The sequence below is a fragment of the Echiichthys vipera genome (assembly GCF_963691815.1).
Source record: "Echiichthys vipera genome assembly, chromosome: 7".
Taxonomy (NCBI): Eukaryota; Metazoa; Chordata; class Actinopteri; order Perciformes; family Trachinidae; genus Echiichthys; species Echiichthys vipera.
In genome coordinates, this window is record NC_139832.1 from 27,397,509 (window position 1) to 27,413,582 (window position 16,074).

Consider the following 16,074-nt stretch of genomic DNA (forward strand, 5'->3'; position numbering starts at 1 on the left):
GTGTCTGGATCCTGTGGTAGAGGATGAGCAAAAATAATCAAGATGATCGGTCTTCTCATCTACAATAGCATCTGCCTGAGCCTCTGGGATCTTCTGCTGAGCTTCTGCTGTCTCCCTGGATACGGTCTCATTATATCCTCACTCAGCATCTGACTCATCTGTATCGCACTAAAAAGGCAGAAGAGCAGTGACACTGTGATATGCGACACAATGAACAATGTATAGTCTAGCATACCCCTGGATCTATAGTCTAATGTTAACACCATTCTGAATATTTGGATATCATATAGAAACTTTCATCACTTCTGCTGTGTGTGTGTGTGTGTGTGTGTGTGTGTGTGTGTGTGTGTGTGTGTGTGTGTGTGTGTGTGTTTGTGTGTATGTGTGTGTGTGTGTGTGTGTGTGTGTGTGTGTGTGTTTGTGTGTGTGTGTGTGTGTGTGTGTGTGTCATCTAATGTTACATGAAATAACTTAATATTGTTTGCTAGGGGCGGGAATATTTGGGTGTCTCCCGATTCGATACTATTCCGATTCAAAATCGATTTTTTTAATTAGTATATGCTTCAGGATCTACTACAGTCCTAATTATGGCATGAATGCATAGGATTATACATAATTTTTTGAAAAAGGTATCAACTGATTGCTATAATGTAAACACACAAAGTCAAATCTATGACCAAATGTAATATGTTTTATGCTTAACTTCCACAATTTTTGAGTATATCTCAATTCTCAGTGACTAAAAAATAAAAGTCCATTAACATAGATCAAATTATACATGTAGGCTTGTGGCTGTCTTATTTCTCAGAATCTTGGCCATTTTCAAAATAAAATTGTACAAAAGTACTCCTGCAAAACTGGTATTTTGCCTATTTGTATTTTTTTATACAATATAGTATTTTAGTTTACAGTATATTTTTGAAAGACCTTTTACCTTGAAATTCTACAGTGAAAAGTTCTGTGAATATTACTGTTAATCTTATTTCTATATTTATTTGGTATTTGGGCCTGGTTGTGTAACACTTAATTCTGGACACAACAAAAATATTTTTGACGCAATTTGAGTTGCAAGTTAATCCTTCATCTCCTCTCTGCAGTTCAGAGTTTTATACTGCAGAGTGAGAAAGAATGATGGTGAAGTGTTTACCTTCATGTCAGCTCCTCTGAGGCATTTCACTGCATTAACCATAATGTCAGAATACGGGCGCACTACAAATGTAGAGCAGAATGTTTTTTTTTGGTTTGTTGCCAAAGTACTTGACTTTCATTTTGCAAACCTTGCATATTGAATGAGTCATGTCCAGCTCTGTCTTCCCCTGGAGATTGAGAAATCCATAGTGCGCCCAAACACTTGACATCAATGACGGTAGGGCTGACAGTGACTGACTCGCCGGTAGCTTCCTACAACAGTGATCTGGAAGCTGCAAAGTGTGCATGATGAGACGGAAAAGGAGGTTTTAAAAATGTATTTTTGGAAGTTAGGAATCGATTATGAATATTAGAAGGTAGGAATCGCGATTTTTACATGAATCAATTTTTTTGCCCACCCCTTTTGTTTACTCTGTTATCCTCTCATGGCCTCCTCATCGTCCTTTTAAGCAGTGGACTGGCCCATGTGCTGCTCAGAGGCTACACAAAAAAGTCATTTTACAGTCAAAGAGTCATTTTACTGGAATTTACTGGAGTTTTTAAATCAATATTTTATAATTCTGTGATTCTTCATATATTGGGCAATCAAATGGTTCAAATGTTTAATTAATTTGATATTATGCCTGCTATAGGTTGACCACACTACAACAGCTGATATTAGCAAAAAGAATTACGATGCTAACGATCAGGCCTTTATCTTTCTTTACCAGCAGCCTCTTGTGTCTGTCCTCTTGTAAAAATGTCTGTCAGCTTGGCACATTTGGCAGCATCCTCCTCCATCGCCTTCCTCTTCCTCACTCTGGCCTTTTCAGCCCCTCCTGGCTTCTTCATACTCACTGATGCTTTTAGCGATGTCAGCTGTCAATAGCTGATTGCCGGGAACTTTTTGGAAAACACAGACCAAACCAACTCTATTTGTGAGGGGCTAACAGCACTCCCTCAGATGGTACAACCCATCTACTGACATGCAGAGGCTGCGGTGTCAATAAGAAGAATAAAAGAAAAAACAACGACCGGCCCAGAAGTGTAGTGAAAGTGAAGTGGCCCACTGGGAATCCCCCTTAATCTCCCAATTACCCACCCCGGCCATGGAACAGAAGCACTCTGTATTTTTTATGGGTTTGTGGAAACCGAACACAGTCGGTATGAGGCCTTGACGAAAAGTGAAACGGAAGAGACTGTACAGCTGAAATATATCTGAAAGAATATTTTCTTATTCTTTTTATACAAAATGTTCAGTTCAACAGGGGTTATGTTTATTTGCTTTCAACTGTATGTATTTATTTATTTTATTTGTGTTTGTGGGGCTGAGGAGTCAAAGAGCGGCCAGAAAATAAGATTAGTAAATGCTAGCAACAGTCAATTCAAAAGTCAAGAGCGAGGTATTACACTGTATTTCTGCTTTACAAAATGTGAAATAAAAGCTATTTTACAGTTAAATGATTTACATTTTCTTGTTTCATCAATTTATTCATTGGTGTGGTAAAAACATACTTCTTTCCTAAGACCTCAAACGCTTGCACTCCACCTGAGTGGACATACTTTAAGTTTAGTTTAGTTTTTAAAAAATAATTAAATGATATTGTCTTTTTTTATTACTAATGTGAAACAAAGACACTTAGGACGAATATACTGACTTCAGTTATCATAATTCATATCACAAATTTGAGACACAGGCATTCCTTGCTTTGGAATTGGGAGGCTCAGCTCAGCTGAGGTAGAGATAAGATAAATATAATCGATGCAGTTGTTGCTTTTAGTTCATTTTATTGCAGAAAATGCATTACAAGCTACTCATTGACCACACAATTGTAATCATAGGATGAAAATGATGAATACATTGATGTAGAGCAGGAGGGTGTGCTCTCTATGGGCCAGCCGCCACTGGTTAAAACCAATGGTGCACACAATACATTGCTCCTTCTTAATATGCCTGAAGCTGCTGTTTGTAAGCTTACTAACTGCACATAAGCCACATGTAGATGAAAATATCACAAACAAGGGGATGTCTAATAGAATTTCCATGTTGACTGGCAAAATGAAAAGGTCATTTGGGTCTTTCCGAGCTGAACAAGGAAAAGTAGCCAAAAAAAAAACATGGAGAAGGCAAAACTAACTGTGGTCTAAATGTTAAAGAGAATTTCAACTGTCTGCCCCCCCCTCCTCCCACCACCTGAAAAATAATCTGCCCCTGCTGAGTAATGTACAGTCTTCCTTACAGCCCAAACAACATCTATCAAGAAGGTTGGGCAGCTTGTATGTTGCCTGAGGGGAAAATAAAAAAAACTCATCAAAATACTTGCTACTGTTTGTAAAGTTCAAAGGCTGTGAGCACACAATAACTGATGAGTGTGAGATGAGAATTTTAACATTTTGATCATCTCATTAAGGAATCGACCCCTCACTCCACCACCCCTTGGGTCAGAAACAGCCGATACGTTGGTGAACATTGCTAGTCAGGGTCCCCATCCGATACCTTGTATTAGAAACAATGAGATTTTTACTGAGCTATTTTTTTTTTAAAGAAGAAAAACAATCTGGTTGTCATGGTTACCAGGATTGATACGGATCTCACCTCGGCCCTTGTCTGACCTTTACGAGTCTGAGATGAATCTGTGAAAATAGCTGGCAGTGTCAGCTAGATCCCGGAGAACCGCTCAGTGTACTTTGTTTTTCTGATCTAACAGCAGTGTTTGACCTCTATACTCTTGGCATTACATCAATTGCATGAGCTAGAAAATGTCCCGACAGCTCCAATGAGGTGAGTCAAGTCAAAATAAATCACTTCAATCATTTGAATCAATCCAGAGTTGTCTGCAAAGAGAATCCTTAAGATGTATATTGCTGTTCTCACTTGTTTTTCTGTCTCCTCATCTTTTTAGCTGTATCTATTCTTTCTGTTGCATGCTTCTTATAACACGTACCTTTTCTCTTGTAACATCCAAGTCAGGAACTTGCCTTGAAGTCTACTCAAGGTGCCCTCAAGGTGCCTACTGTCCTTTAGTCTGCAACTTTAAAAAAAAAAAAAGCGTTAACATGAAAGTCTATGAGAGCGCTCTGGGCAAATTTCAACCAGACTGAAAACGCCGGAAAGGGTCGGTAGAGAACACTGCTGCTTATTGCACCATGATATTCACCAGGGCTTGACACTAACTTGTTTGCTCACCAACCACTGTGGCTAGTGGTTTACAAGTTACTAGCCACTCAGCATTCTCACTAGCCAAAAAATTATATCGATAGTATATTAAGAAAAAATACCCTGTATAAAGGGCAGCTTCTTATCCATATAGAATAAAAAGGGGGCAGGGATGTAGAAGATTAATTAGAGAGATAACTCTACTGAAGAAAACCTGGAGAGATGAATACTGTCTGTTTAAATACAGCATTTATTAACCAGATAATTTATCCATAACAACAATAAACACTAAAGTCTAATGCAATTCAAATACTTACAATTCAATTTATACAGGATATCTAAGCAGCAATCACGACCAGGTGCATCTAAAAACATTAGACCATCATGACATGTTTCCTCCGTATATTAGATCAGTTACTGAAACTTCGTGTTCTTTTACAGTTTCAAATTTGAAGTTTGTTTAACAAATCACAAACGAAACCCCTTTTTTCCCTGCCGTAAGAAAATACAATCTGTGCAGTGCTTTGTTTTCCTAACGGCATCATACGTTAGCCACACACACGCCTGCCTTCCACTCTTTTCTTTTTCCATCACATATCGATAGTTGCTCATCCCGTCTGGATCTACTTCTCTAGTTGTAGCTGTGTCTCACAACTTAAGTGCTCATGGGAGTTGTAGTGTCATTGAATCATTTTGCCAACAGTTTATTAATTCAGATGACCCTTGAGAGGACTACAATTAAATTTAACCAGCCAAAGTGGCGATTAGGAGCAACTGTGTTACCCGCCACGGCTGGAATTCACCCGCTTTTGGCGGTGGGGCGGGTGTTTATGTCAAGCCCTGATATTCACACTCAGAGGCAAACAAACTGTCTTGATTTTTTGCATAATTTATCAGTACTCATCATTATAAATACATTTTTGGTTATTTTTATTATTATTATTATTATTATCATTATCTATTTTTTATTGTTAATTTTTGAGGGCGCCCTCTTGCCCTCTATTGGCCAGCCGTTCCTTGGTAGACATGTGTGGGTTGTAAACAATAAAATACGATTGCTGTAAACTGGCTTCAATCCATATTTTTATGATTAAAATGTATCAAATGACGGTGTGGAAATAATGTGACAATGTGAAAGGGGATTATACTGAGAAACATCACCTGATTCTGCGGCCCTCCTCGGTTTTAGAGAGGTTTAGAATGAGTTTCAGCTCATTGTTTAGCTGCAAATGTACTGTTTTGGTTCACTCTCACTGCTCTCACAACATTGTTGTTGGTTGCAGCAGAGCAGCTAAAAACCTACCGTACAGCTGGTGAACATAGTGGAACAGTTCGCAGGTAAAAAGTCAGATATTTCCCTCAGGATAAAGAGACCAGAAGGAGCTAAAGGAGAATAGTCTGCTGGATGTTTGCCAACATGTCAGCCAAATCAACTTTGAGGGTGATGATATGTGAATGGTGTGTTCACAACTTGGTTTTGCTGCCCCAGAGTGGCTAAAAATATAAGTTATGCAGGTTCAAATAAATCTATGAAAGATTCACCAAATGCAATGGATTGAAAGAAAATAAAGTCTCATCCAACCCTTATTAATCTGCTTATCCTGTGAAGGTTGCAGGGGCCTGGAGGCTTTCTTAGCTCACAATGGGCGAGTTGGGAGGTACCCAACACATACAGGGTACAGTCCTGAAATCTTTCAAATCTCTCGGTCAAAATTTTTTTTCTGTCATATCAAGAAGATTATTAAAGGGGCTTTTCTGTTTAGTTCATGAATGAAACCATACACTAAACTTGGGTAATTGAATGGAACAGTTTAGTTTTCATGTTTGCAGTCGTGTCTTATGCACATGGTAGCATCCAATATAATCAGCAATACATCTAAATTCCATACTACTACCGTATGCTGCGAACAAATACAACTTTTAGGTGGAAGTGCCAAAAGCTGCAGTTCCTTAAATGGCCATTTGAGGCTGGCTCAAAAAAGTGTCAATCCCCATAGAGCCCCATGTTAAAATGCCTGACTTTACAGCAGATTTAACACGTTTACAGCCTGGTACAAAAAAAAAATGCATCTTAAGATAATTTCCTCTTCATGACAACTGTATAGGTAGTGAGTTTTTATGTAACTCGTCTGTTTAAATTATGATAAGGCTTAAGGTTATGCGTAGTTGAAAGCTTGACCTCTTTGAGTGACAGTCTGGTGCCGTCAGGTGGCTGGAATGGGCTGTATGCATCATCCGGCCCGCCTCAACTAGGGACTGCAAAGATGGCAAGGACTGGAGCTACACACATTGATCTTCACAATGTCTATTCAGAAACCTATGGTCACGGAGACTACAGTCATATTTTATACCATCTATGCTTGTAATACTCTCACCCACCAGCCAATCCACACTGCCCATCCTGTAAAATTATGCTTTAATCAAACACCCGACCTGCAATATTATGCATTATGTTCAGTGGTGTAGTGGAGGGTGGGTATCTTCGTATTACACAGTTTGTTGATCATTTATATATATATATATAAATATTGAAACAGCTTTAAATAAAGAAAAAAGGGTGCTAATAATATCCCCCACTCTGTGAAGTCTGCAGTAGGACTTTCAGTTAGTCTACTTGATCAGTTTGTCCACCTTATATAAACAGAGCTGAAACACTGCCAACGGATATAACAAAAGCTTCACTTCTAAATTATTCTTGTGTGCTTTGAGCTTTTTGTTGATACAACGAAATGTCCTCTCCTAATACTTCACAAATACTCACAGAAAGAGACTGAGGCAGGAAGGCCTTTATTAGCTCCATCACCAAGGCTTTAATGTGACATTTATATTTTCTCGCCTTTACCTCCATCCTTAAAGGTCAGGCTTGTGCGTTTGGGCCCTCTCAGGTGTTTTGGGGCTCTTAACCTGTTTAAACATCTGCTCCCCATGAGCATATGGGGATATTACTTCATTACTCTTGTTTACTTAGTTAAAGGACATCTTTCACTCACTAGACAAAGGAGAAAAGGAGGGATTTCAGGATATGTGCACAGTAGAGGTGCATGCACTCAGGGATCTTTACTGGCTTTTCCTCAGAAGACTTCTCCATGAGGTGAGAGGACTGCTGCTTGGAAAGCATTGTGGTGGCGGTGGAGGGGGGCTGGTGGAGGCAGACCTTCCTGTCTGTCTCTCTGCATCCTAGTGCATTGAGAAATAATTGAGCGCAGCCGCGCATTCATTCAAGGACCTTGACTGGCGCTGCTGAAGCCTGGAGGCTCAGTAGGAATTCAGCAGCATCGCGGACAGGGGACAGCGGAAAAAAAACAAGACAGAGAGAAAGGAGAGTAGAAGAAAGGTAAAGGAAGAAAAAAGAAGAAGAGGAGTTACGCGAGTTGCGCGCTGGATCGGAGCTGTTATTATTCCATTGCTGAATAACAAAACCCTGCGATAGATAATTCATTTTTCCACTGATGACAACTTCTCTTTTCTTACATAAAACCTTCAATTTAACTCATAATTCACCTACACTCCAGTAAATTCGGATTTCAACGGGTTTTACGGATGCGTCGAACCCACCGGACCAATCCAGGGGTGTAGCCGCGCTGCTTTTGGCGCGCCTTCGCGCTGCTAGATTCTGTGAGCGAGAGTTTGTGTGCGTGTGTGTGTTTGTGTGTGTGAGAGAGAGAGGTGGTGGAGGGTCAGCCGGAGTGGCCGACCAGTCAGAAGGATGCTGGAGGGCAATGCCTGCAGAAAGAGAGGATGAGATTTGTCGAAAGGCGCTGGAACTGCTCTCCGACCTGTGCTCCAAGGGAGAGGTGCAGGACGACCACTGCCTGGATTTCATTTACTACTTCAGGGACCTGGCCAGACCCCGTTACACGGACTCGGGTAAGCTCAACAGTGTTCTCTCTGAGGGTTTAAATTAGTTTTGTATGAACCTACGGCTGCACTGTAAGCATTTGAAATATGCGTTTGTACGGTCAAATTGATGGTTTGATTTCATGATCAAAATGAGTTCCCGTTTAGAAGAGCATGCAGCAAACTTAAATCTCAGACACCTTTATCTCATATAGCCTAGAAACTTATCATAAACTTTCCAAAATGAAAATTAAATTAGAATTAAATAGAAATATAATGTAATGGGAAATGTATGTAACCTATCTTGTTGCTTTAAACATAATCTGTGTATTTAGTTGAGTCTTGCACTAAGGGATGTGTGCATACACTCAAATATTATTTTCTTTTCTATAGTGGTCAGTCTGAAAAGAGGAGCAAATCTGCTTATTTGCTAATAGAAAGTAGCATAACACACACACACACACACACACACACACACACACACACACACACACACACACACACACACACACACACACACACACACACACACACACACACACCACTGTGTTTCATATTTCCGGTTCACTAAATGCAATGTGATCTGTGAACTTGTTGCTTGCATCCATTAGCACCAGTATAGTCTGCAAGGCTTTTCAGACATATACAGTGTGTGTGTGTTTGTGTGTGTGTGTGTGTGTGTGTGTGCGCGTGTATGTGTATCTGTTTGTTTGTTTTTTTGTTTACAAATCCACTTCCTCTCTATCCTGCTCCTCAAACAGACTGAATTGGGCGAGTTTTGGTTTGGATCTCTTTAACTCTGGCAAGCTGGAGAAGGAGAAAACGCCCCGTCAGATATTCCCCATAGCTCCCAGCACTTTGCAGACATGGGTCTAGCAAAACAATGAAGACCAGTGATCTAATCCAGTTATGTCAGACTCCCAACATGGAGTAGTTGGCTGAATTGATTTAAATGTTAGCATTAGAAATACCATTTTGATCAGTCAGAATAAAACATTCTGGCACACTCTAAAACTTTAAAAAGACTCCAGTTGTATAAATAATGTCATTACTTTTACGCTGCACATTACACTGCAAAAGGGGTATTACAGGGATGCCACTTAGGGACAGTCCCTAAATACCAGAATATTTGAGTTATTTTCTACATGGAGGATTCAACAAAACCAGCCATCTCTACAGTAATAAAATGTTCAGTACAGTGTGTAAAAATTTTTGGCATGCATATACATATCAGAGCATGTAGGCTATTTGAATATAATTCCTATGCACATATGATCTACAGTATACATACTGTGAACCGTAAATAAGTTTATTGATAATTTATTTCTTGTGTGTGTGTGTGTGTTTGTTTGTTTGTGCAAAAGAGAATGAGTGAGTGTTCACATGTATGTTGGTATTTCTCAATAGCAGCTGTGGCGGGGCCGCTGCCTTTAAACATATTACAATCCATCATTAAACATGTATGATGAAGAGGAAGTTCAAGCTACCAGAGTGGTTCCCCTGAGGAGCTGTGACCCACTTCCTCCTGTATTAGACTGCTCTAAATGCATAGACACGCACGCATGCACACACACACACACACACACACACACACACACACACACACACACACACACACACACACACACACACACACACACACACACACACACACACACATTGGAGTCCAGCTACTGCTCTCTGATACTGGAAGTTTTGGGAATTTCATTTTTTTGGAACAGTTTCAAAAAGGCTCTATCCAAACAAGTGGTTTCAGGCTTAAATATAGAGAAACAGTAGGGAATCAATTTGCTCAGTTGCACAATAACAGGGAAATAATCGGCCCAAATGAGATCATGATGTTTACTTTTTGATCCACTACACGAGGACAGCTACGATCCAGCTGTTAATTCAAGGTGATTTTTGATTCATATATATATATATATATATATATATATATATATATATATATATATATATATATATACAAGATCCAAACGTTTTAATGAGTTAACGTTTTCTTTTTTTATCTGTCACACTGAAATACACGTTACATGATGTCTGGGATGGCTCGCAGGCACATCTGTTGCAATAATGCCTTATATAATGTAGCATACGTGCTGTAGGTTTAACATTAGCCTGCACCTTGTAGTAATGCCGCCTCGGCTAATCAGTTAGCACGCTTCTTTCCATTTCAGTCTTATCAACCTACCACCACCATGTCTGTAAAAAGGACTTCATCTACTGTTATCAATTAGGTGTGCGTCCGTGCTTATTCTGTTCTGTTGAATGTATGAATCTTACGTTGTTGCACTACGACCAATGGTTGTACTGTGTTCTGTGATGTTATATTGTGTATGTCTGTTATAGGAATGGCATTTCAATATTTAGCAAATTTGCTCATAAAGAAGTTCATGTTGACATAAATTGGATCTTAGAAAAATTTTTTTTTTTTTTTTTACCATGGTATCGAATTTGCATCAAAAAACGTATAATTTCACTGGATTTGGCACCGACTACTGAATTCTTGGTATCGTGACATCTCTACTCCATTGAACACAGTTGCCCTTGTCTGCACAAGGGTAGCCAGTGAGGGATCATGACTGCTTGGAGTGGGTGTAAAACAAAGAGAAATAATCATGAGAGTTACAGGGTGTGTCTTTAATGATAACTTTATCACAAATCTTAAGCAAATGGATACATTAGCAGTTTTTAAGTAAACATATCTAACACGGCTTTTTCTGGAAAAAACATTCCCCAAAATAATAAATAATAATACATGTTATTATTAAATATAGTGTGACATGTTGCTGCTCATGGGGGAATTGTTGGGTCTCTGTAAATCATGAATAAGTCATAGAGTGTGGTCTTTACCTATATGTACACCATATGCGTTGATTAGTCGACTAATCGCTCTAAATGAAGACCACTGGTTGACCAAGAAAATCATTGGTCAGGGTCAGCCCTAGTATTAATCCAGCAATCTGGTGCACAATGTGGCGATGAAAACCTTCCCTTTAACAGGAACATCAAACAGACTCAGCTCAATGGAAGACAGCCATCTATCTTGACCGGTTGGGGAGAAAGAAAAAGAAAAAAAAACAGACAGACAGAGACAAAGAGAGACAGACAGACAGACAGAACAGTCCTAGAAATGAAGGCCCCACAAAAGGCAAGGTAAGGCATCAAGCTGCAGCTGTTTGATACTTTTTTGGGGGTGTCCAGTCAGAATACTGTTACAGTAGTCAAGTCTATTGGAGATGAAAGCATGAATCAGCTTCTCCTGATCAGTTTTGGACATAAAACCCTTAATTCTGGATATGTTCTTAAGTTGATAAAAGACTGATTTGGTGACTGATTTGATGTGGCTGTTGAGGGTCAGATCTGAGTCTATCAGCACGCCAAGGTTTCTTTAGTTTCTAAAGACAGTGACTCAAGGTGTTTACTGACAGCAACCCTCTTCTCTTTATTGCCAAAAACAATGATCTCAGTTTTTTATTTATTTATTTAACTGAAGGAAATTTTTGTTCATCCAATTTTTGACTCTAAACGGTGACATAATGACTCTATTGGACTGAGTCATCAGGAGACAGTGCAATATATATCTGTGTGTCATCTGCATAACTATGATAGTTGACATTAGAATTCTGCAGAATTAGACCCAAAGGCAGCATACAGTATATAAGTTAAACAGAAAAGGGTCAAAGGACTGACCCCTGAGGAACTCCACTTGTCATAGCTACTCGATCGGATTGATAACAGTAACAGTAACTAAAATAATATCTATTGTGAATATGACTTATATGTTGTGGCAGTTAATATACTAGAGTCATATACATAGTAGAAACAACTACAGCTAAGGTGATAGAATATGATCTAAGGTTGAAGGAAACACTGATGTGAAATATATTGTGGTTTTAGGGTGCTAATGCTAGCTTGCTTGCTACTGTGGATAAATTGCTAGCTGATATCAATGTCAGTTAATTAGACCAGACTCCCAGGGCTGATCTTGCTGGTTTGCCGTTTGAAAATTATTTTTTCAGCTAATGTTATGAAGCAAGCAAAGCCAGATGCATGCAGTGTACCTAAATTACAGCTAGCTGGCTAACCTTAGCTTGCCAACTACTGTTAAATCACGTGACTAGCTAAGGTTGGCCAGCTGGCTGTGGCTTGGCTGCGCAGTATGAATCTGCCATGGGATGCTTCGTTGGGCTGGTTGACGGAGTGATTTGCAAACAGCAAGCTAGTCTTATTCTGACTTAGTCTGAGTGCAAGTAACAGGACTGCATTTTACAGAGAACCTTTAACCCTAAATGCTACATATTAGCTCTACTGGCATTTAAAGTGTTAGCATATTATTATGACCACTTCCACTTTTGGTGAAAGGTGTAGCAAAACAAATAGAACTTTCTAGAAACATGAAAAGGAACTGACCAGTTGAATATAATAGAAATTTTTATTGTCTGCCCCAAGCGGTGACAGAAATTTGTCTTTGACAAGGCCCCAACAATAAAACACATCACATATTTAGAACACAACTAAAACACATGTACGGACATGAAGGAGATGTTAAACAGAAACAGGAAACAGTAGCCGAAAGTCCGGCTTCTAATTTCATTTTGTTTAGAGTGGCTATTGCATTTGGAATGAAGGATTTTTTGTAGATGTTTTTACAAGCCAGAGGGACTTTAAGCGATGATGCGATGATGATGGGAGTAGTTGGAAGGAGTAGGAGGTGAGAGGAGTCCTCTAGGGATCAGGGTGGCTTTCCTGATCACAGAACGGTGGTACAGTTCAGAGATCGGTGTTTGAGCTTGCTGGCCTGTTAGACAATACGGGAGAGTTTTGCTTTGTGTTTAATGGAGAGGGAACCATACCTTCCCACCAGCAACACTTCTTGGGGCTAAACCAAAACCACCACAACAGAATTTAATCTCTGCGATGGTGGTGGCCATTTGAGATTGGAATACTCAGAAAAAAGGCAAGTAGAAGTGCCTTCATTAGTAGGTAATTTAATCATTCACCATTTTAACTCTGTGATGGATAGAAAACTGAAAAGACAATTAAATAGATGCAAATCTTACATAGTTAACGTTAACTACTACTTGTGTTTCACTGAATGAGCAAAACAGTTTAAACTAGTAACAGACTGATATTTCTGTGACTAAGGGTCTACTCACCTCTACCATTTGTACCGTGCCCAAGCACGATTCACGGCAGAAATCTAGTTTGTTTGACCAGTATGAGTGCAACTGGCTTCTTGGCTGTGGCCCGGTTGAGAGAGGTGAGCTTCGGCATGGCATAATTGCACTTGTATGAGTACGAGCACGATCATAAAAGGCAGTCCTGACGACTATTTATATGCGACTGTTCCCCGCTACAGACATTTAAAAAAAAATTGTCGCTGAAGGGTTTGCAGTGGTTTAATGCAGAAGTGGAATGATGGTCAGATAAAAAACATTCAAAAAGTAGTTGGACAAAACAAACAAAAACTCATAGCTAATTACATATAAGAAAGAAGCAATCGTGCTGTGGCCCGGACCTGATGCTTGAGCACGGCATGGATCAACTGGGCTAAATGTGAGTGCCCCCTAAATTGAAGAACATCATGGCTCTAAACTGTGCCCTTAAGTTTCTGAAATTGATATGTAACTTTGTCTTAAATCATCTTTATGCTCTGGAGGGCCCATTCTGTTCCTGTTATAATGTCTTTGTTGCTTAGAAGAAAATTATACTCCTCCTGTACTTCTATTTCGAGTGTACAGTACAGCCTGCTCCTTAGTGGAACTCCATGATGGCACCAGCTGTGGGTGCTGGGTTGTGACGCATTTGCAAAGCCTTTTTCTTAGCCTGATTTATAGTTTCACCTTAGCTACCTGTGAGACAAACATATTGTTTTAATATATACTGCGTATTTGTATGTATTGTATGTATATGTATGTATGTTTTCTAGTGCTGTAAATCTTCCTTAATAATTATGTTATAATGTAATTCCTTATTATTTTAATGTTCTAATAATATTCAAACTTTTAACGCTCAAATTTAGCCTATTATTAATATTTAACTATGTACCTACCTACTATCAGCATGTGATTGTTTTATCCACTAGAGGGCATTTCAATATTACATGACATTTCCAACAGGTGATAGCTTTCTTCCTAAATAATAGTTAAGCTTAGGCACTGGATGAAAAATATTAACTCGTCAACATTTTACAACATTTTCAAGCTGGTAAGCCCCGTGATGAGGAGGAGGGAGGCAAAAAAGAGGTAATGTTATTTCTTCCTCCTTTAGCTGTGGTTCTAGCTTGTTTCCACTTCCTTGTATATTCTGCAGATAATATCATATTTATTAATTATTTTCCGGATATCCAAAAACTTTCCTTACATCGCTCAATAGTCAGGTGAGGCGATCTCCGTTGTAGATGCTTCACAGTACTCCAGTTATGTTCTGTGAATACCATCTAGCGTCCATAAAGTCCATTAATTGTGCATAAGGTTGAATTAACTTAAATTGCAAATTTTATAAAAATAGTAAATGCACTGCTTTTTGGTTCACTTCCAATATTTGTACAAATAAAGTCCAGAGGTGCAATAATGTTCAGTTGTTCAGTCCGCACCAGAGTTCAAATGTTTCAAAACAGCCTAAACCAACCAGACTATCCGACAAAATGCTCAACGGTTCGGTTAAAACAGACCAAACAGCTCAGGTGTGAACGTTCCCATACAGAGATAGGAAAACATTTGGTTATGCAAACCTAACCTCTAATTTTTGGTATTTTACCAAAAGGTTTAACATTTTGTTTGAACTATATCGTATTATTTTGGCGAACTATAATTTCAAATTTTCCCAGATTACAACATTATTTAACATTATTTTGTGTCAAATATGTCGACCATATCCCATATTACCTCTAGTCCCACTTTGCCTCTACTCTACTACTCTACTCTACTCCCAGTGTCTGTCCCACTGACACACACTGGGATAATCACAACTGCCTTGGGTGGCGCTAAGCACCAGATGCAGCAACAGATTTCTCTGCAAAATAGTGACGAAAGGGAACTGAAAACACTACAAAGAAAATATTATAAAACATGAGGAGATGCTCATAGTTTTGTTATTTACCTGATTTAGCTGTGCAACAGTTCCACCTGGCAGTTAGGCCTTCTAACTAATCTACATGACAACTAGTTTGTGTGGTTTTATGATGCATACATCTCCACTTAGTAAGCATTCAGGGACCTAATATTGATACTAGACAACAATGTTTGCTTCTGAATGGAAATGATGGTTACATGTTCTGACATGACAGAGTAAAAGAGACTGATAAGTCAACAATAATGTCTCATTGGAAAGTTGAAACACAGATAGCACTTTCATTTGTTGGTCTCCAGAACGAGGGATTGATTAAATGTTGGGGAAAATAGGTTAGGTTTCATTACACCCTTGATTGCATTTTTGAGGTATTGTTGCCAGGCAACATAACATTATTGGATATTTGGATAAGAAATCTTTGAGCCCCTGGTGATATTCTTGAATGAGCGCAATAAAGTTAATGGCTCTCGTCTTCTCTTAATTTCCAATCCATCTATCCACAACACTCATTTGAATCCCCTACACATAGCTACATGCCTCCAGGTGTTATCCAAGCGCAACTGTTCCCTTTCTTCCCACTCTGCACAGTAAAAGTCATTTCCAGGAAATTATCCTTATGCTTCCCCTTAGAAACCACACTCCCATGCCCTTTCACCTCAGTTATTGTTTCTTAATGACCCACTGCTGACTGACCCCCCCTAACCTACAGTACACTGAAGAGTTTAAAGAGATAGCTCTAGCCTGAGCCCCGCTAACAATAACAATAAATTGGTCATAAAGCATGGCTTTCTTTACTTAATCTGCTCTTAATAATTCTACTAACCTGACAGTGACATCATTTTATAGATGTTAAAATGTAGTCATGTTTTTTTTTTTTC

The 16,074-nt window shown here is 39.1% G+C and overlaps 1 protein-coding gene across 1 annotated transcript in view; it reads left to right on the forward strand.

The window, feature by feature from the left end:
* Window positions 1-7,989: 7,989 nt before the first annotated feature.
* syt9b (synaptotagmin IXb) overlaps window positions 7,990-16,074 on the forward strand; it is a gene marked incomplete at its 3' end in the record, with an annotated part of 49,065 nt that continues 40,980 nt past the window's right edge. Inside the window, exon 1 of the mRNA XM_083916142.1 lies at window positions 7,990-8,152. Coding sequence (XP_083772268.1) covers window positions 8,005-8,152 — 148 coding nt within the window. The 5' untranslated portion in view covers window positions 7,990-8,004. The remainder of the gene's footprint in view (window positions 8,153-16,074) is intronic.